This window comes from Myotis davidii, unplaced genomic scaffold, assembly GCF_000327345.1.
Source record: "Myotis davidii unplaced genomic scaffold, ASM32734v1 scaffold217, whole genome shotgun sequence".
Taxonomy (NCBI): Eukaryota; Metazoa; Chordata; class Mammalia; order Chiroptera; family Vespertilionidae; genus Myotis; species Myotis davidii.
In genome coordinates this window covers 905,960-910,833 of record NW_006290034.1, presented here as the reverse complement: position 1 = coordinate 910,833, position 4,874 = coordinate 905,960, and the positions used below count along the sequence as shown (strand labels likewise).

At 51.2% G+C, this 4,874-nt stretch overlaps 1 protein-coding gene across 1 annotated transcript in view; it reads left to right on the top strand.

Annotated features, from left to right (window-relative positions):
• The window catches only part of DPYD (dihydropyrimidine dehydrogenase), a 322,055-nt gene that overhangs the window by 242,973 nt on the left and 74,208 nt on the right, over positions 1-4,874 (top strand). The window contains 1 exon segment of the mRNA XM_015563508.1: positions 1,683-1,766. Coding sequence (XP_015418994.1) covers positions 1,683-1,766 — 84 coding nt within the window.

Genomic DNA, 4,874 nt, shown 5'->3' with positions numbered 1-4,874 from the left:
TTCCAAAATGCTGTTGAATTGATTTGCTTTTTTAAATTGCTGCGTTTCAGCTCAATACAGAAGTCTACGGGAAATATTGGAAATAACTAAGAAATAATAAGGAAAGAGCAGCGTGTATGTAATTGTACTGCGCCATCTTTTAAGGAAGCTGGTGATTCCACGGGACGTGTTTGGAGACGGGGCCTGTTCCTACAGCCGACACAGAAGGTTGGCTGACTTGCCCAGCGCAGTCCTTGGCCGACCTGGGATTGAACTCAGTGTAGCCAGTTGTGTGCGGCCCATGATTACTACCGAACCGGCAGGGGGAAAACGGCATGATTTAAATAACGTAATTTCCAAATAATAGGACGCGTTTAAAACTGAATTAGGGAAGCAAAAGCCACGATGAAACCCTGTTAGAAAACAGGCTGAGTGAGCAAATGTGCCGGGGCAAAGGCAGGCTCACCGATGAGTCAAGACGGGTGCGAGGTGGCTAACCAGGACTCGTGTTCGGTGAGGTCCTCCTTAACATTCAGAAAGCAGCGGGGGAAGCACAACAGGCTAAACCCTGAGCGATTAGGGAGCAGGCCCCTGCACTTGGGAAGCCGTGAGCTTTTCTCAGCCGGCGCCTGGCTGAATAGACTTGTAATTGTATGAAGTTTCTAGGTGACCTTATTTAAAACAAAATTGTAGCCCGGTTGGCGTGCCTCAGTGGCTGAGTATTAACCTATGAACCAGGAGGTCGTGGTTCAATTCCCGGTCAGGACACGTGCCCGGGTTGCGGGTTCGATCCCCAGTGTGGGGCGTGCAGGAGGAGTCTCTCTCATCATTGGTGCTTCGATCTCTCTCCCTCTTTCTTCCTCTCTGAAATCTATATATATAATTTTTTTTAAGTTGTAGCACCTGGAAAATTCCAGAAATGAGGTGAAAGAATGGAAAACTTGAACCACTTACTTCATCTCCCATTCCTCACATTAGTCTATTAAGCTATTAGGAAAGCATTTTGCTTATTCTTAGAGGTTTTCACAGGAGACTCCCCAAGAGTTCCACGACACCCTGTGCATGCTTAGGGACCCCCTGTCTTCCTGTGGCAGGAGCCCTCTGTCCAAGAGTGAATTAATGAGTAAACAAGAAGGACTCCTGTTTAATTATTAAGCCAAGACAGTGTCACCTGGACTCCCTGGTTCTGCGCACGGACATTTTTTAAAAATGTGATAAAATTGACATTCAGTTAAAAACATTCCCTGGTGCTCCTTCCGGCAGCCTCCCCCGTCTTCCTTTGCACGCGGCTCGCGGTGCCTCTCCGGGGGAAGGTGTGATCCTGTGAGCAGAGCCGTGCGGGCCGCGGGAACGGCCGGCGGGCAGAGCTGAGCTGACCCCCCGCCGGTCTCCGCATAGCCAGGCCTGGGCAGCGCTTTTCCTGTGTAAAATGCGCCCAGTCAACCGAGGATTGTGCACATCCGAGACACAGAGCCCGGGGGCGGCGAGGGCCCTCGGGGAGCTCCCTTGAGTGTCTGTGACTGCTGTTCTAGACGCTCTCATCGGAGCCGGACCAGCCCTGCGAGGCCAGAGGCCGCTGTCCCGTCCCGTCCCGGAGGGAGCAGCGGGGCTGCCATCTGCCACATGCCCGGGCCGTGTGACGGGGAAGCCTGCGGCTCCCGAGTAACGCTGTCCCTTTCCTCCCTCTCCCGCGTGTCCCGCAGGCTTCCGGAGCGGACGCCCTGGAGCTGAACCTGTCCTGTCCACACGGCATGGGCGAGAGGGGCATGGGCCTGGCCTGCGGGCAGGTAAGGACCTCGCTGCTGTCACCTGTCTGGGGGAGCGGGCCCTGGTTTAGTGCTGAGGCTGCCATGGGTGGGTCAGACAGGCGGAGACCGCCAGGGCTGTGCTGTTCGGTGGTGCTGAGAGCGTGGGGGGGGAAGGCAGCTGGGCTGGAGCAGGGGTGAGGTTACTGAGGACGGGCTCCCACTGTGGGCCTGACAGGAGGGAGTCGCACACCAAACAGTTTCACAAAGCGCCGAGCCGAATCGGCTGCTTGCGGTGCAGTGTTCTGTTTGCAGGCTGGCCACAGCCCCTTCATGGTGGGGGTCCCCGCTGGGTGCCTGGCCAGCCTGGGTGAGGGGCTGCTGGCTGTTTGCAGGCTGGCCAAGCCCCCCAGTGGGGACCCTCACCCCATGAGGGTGTGGCCATCCTGGGTGAGGGGCTGATGGCTGTTTGCAGGCTGGGCACGGCCCCCAGCCAGCCAAGCTCCCAGTGGAGGCTGGCTGGAAACAGGTATCTGAGATTTATTTATCTTCTATAATTGAAACTTTACTGCCTTGAGAGGAGGCCACAGCCGGCCAGGGCAGGCGGGAAGCGTGGGTTCCTCCATCACAGGGGCAACCAAGCCTCCTGCTTGCTCCAGCTCCGTGGCTGTGGCCGCCATCTTGGTTGGGTTAGTTTGCATAAGTCACTCTGATTGGCTGGTGGGCGTGGTCTGGCTGTAGCAGAGGTGTGGTCAATTTGCATGTTTGTCTTTTATTAAATTAGATCATAATTTTCTCCTCTTTTCTGCTTGCTTAGCACTTTTCCTGGTTGACTCTGTGCCTCGTGATTTCTGATTTCTCTTAGTGTCCTCCCGGCGTGTGGGGTGACAACTCGCAGGGTGGCTCACATTGCTGACAACAAAGAGCCCTCGTTTTCAGAGAGTTTATTATACACCAGGAAACGTGTTATCATTGGGGTGGGTCATGGGATTTAATTCTCAAACAGCCCTGGGGCTGCTACTACCATTATCCATGACCGCCATTTTGGGGGATGAAGAAGCAAGAGCGTTAACCCCTTGAGTGCGGGGAGCGTGGTCGCTCCTCCTGCCGTGTCCAGTTCTCAGTCTGCTTTTATTGGTGATGATGATGTTGCTGCATCTGTCAGTTCTTGCTGTGAAGATGGCGATTTTGTGGAAGATATTAAATATGTAACTTCATTTACTTGCTATTCATAATTTTTTTTCCTAAACTGCTGTGAAATCAGCAAAAATGCCTTGGCAATTTTAGCATCGCTCCTAGGATATTGGTTGGCACTCAGAGGGTTAAAAGGCTAAGCAGTTTGTCCGAAATCCTGCAGCTGGGAAATGGCCGGGCCAGGCGTGGGGGTCAGTGTCTGACGCAGCTGCTCAGCGCCCCCGTAAAACGGCCTAAGATGACGCCTGGTCTCGTCAGTCTGCCTTTGATCTGGATGGAAGGAGAGGCGGTGTCCTCACTGCATCTTCCATCGGCGCTAACATCTGATCCAGAGCCACCGCGCCGTCCTTCCCGTCTCCCTTCCTCCCGCCGACACCTGAGGCTCGTTTTCCCGTGAGAGTCCCTCCTGTCCTGCCTCTGATGCTCGAGTCAGCACTGGCCAAGCCAAGGCCTTTGTCCCCGTCTGTCCCAGAGGAAGGCCATCTGTCCCCGCCCTCCTCACCGCCTGGACAGCCCTAGTTGCCAGGGAAAGGCCGCTGTTGCCGGCCGGGGTGGACCAGGCCTCCGCGCCTCTGCTGTTCGCGCTCAGGTGCTGACAGGTGTTCTCGCTGCACCGTGGACGGAGGGCCTCGCTGCCCCCCACGCAGGCCAGACAGGCGTCTCAGCGCCCTTCCCGGGCGGTCTGCTTGGCAAGAACTGCCTTTGGTTTTACAGGTTTCCGTTTTCCCATTCGCTGGAACTGGGTACAAGTGAGGAGGCTAAGCAGTTACTGTGTATTTTGGAGACGCCAACGACCTCACATCCTTGAAAGGGTTTTGTAGGATAGTCAATAAAGACTCCCCGAGAGCTTATGTTTTTATTTCGAATTACAATTCGACCACATTTAATCCCTTGCTATTGCTTTGTCAGACTCGTAATTGAATTATTCAACACATGAAACAAAAGGGAAGCATTGTAGACGGCGCCCCAGTATTAGCAGAATTAGCAGGGTGCTGAGATTTATTAAGGAGGACATTATGTGTGTTAATCGGGCATTTAATTTTGCCTGTTTGTCGATGGAAAACATCCTCTTGGAAAGGATTTTCTTTTTTTCAAAAACCTTAATTGTGACAATGCCTTCTTAACATCCGTGAATATATTGCACCAGCCAGCGAGAGCTGTTTGAATCCTAATTAGTCAAAAATGATTCCTAATTTCCACTTTAACTCTAGAACGGCCAGCCCCCAGTGTGGCTGGTCTTTAGCACAGAGTTTGAAAAAGCTGGCCTTCCAAACTGGCATTGGAAAACGGCCCCTGCTCATGTAACGGGGCCATCGGAGGGTCAGTGTGAGAAAGGAGCCTGTGGCCGGCTCTCATGAGCATCGATACAAAATACCCAGCTGTTCACATGCTGCCTCCAGAGGGAACCCGGATGCACATGGCCTGAGCCTGTGGACGCATCACAGTAAAGCAAGGTTGGCTTAAGCCCCTCCCCAAAATTCAATTAATATGAACCATCACTTAAACAGTTAAAGGGGAAGGGGGGATTCATATGTTCATCTTAATAGGTATAGAAAAAAATGTGTGATAAAATTCAATATCTATTCATAATTTTTAAATCTTAGAAAACTATGACTAGGAAGGAATTTTCTTAAAGTGATTAAACATGCTTGCAAACTAACTGCAGCAAAGAGCAAAACTTAAATGTTGAAATGTGGTGAGCATTATTGTTAAAGATCAGAGATGAAACACGATGGATGCCTGCGATTTGCATATCTAGTCTTCATTGTGCTGGATATACTATGGCAACTCAGCAAGAATAGAAAAACACATTTAAAATGAAATGAAAGTATAAAAATAAAAAATATAAAAGGATTGGAAAAATATTATCCACATATCTTCTGGTTATCTACAAGTGACATATAAAATTATCCACTGATAAATTATTAGAATTAATAAAGAGCTTAGGAAAATTAA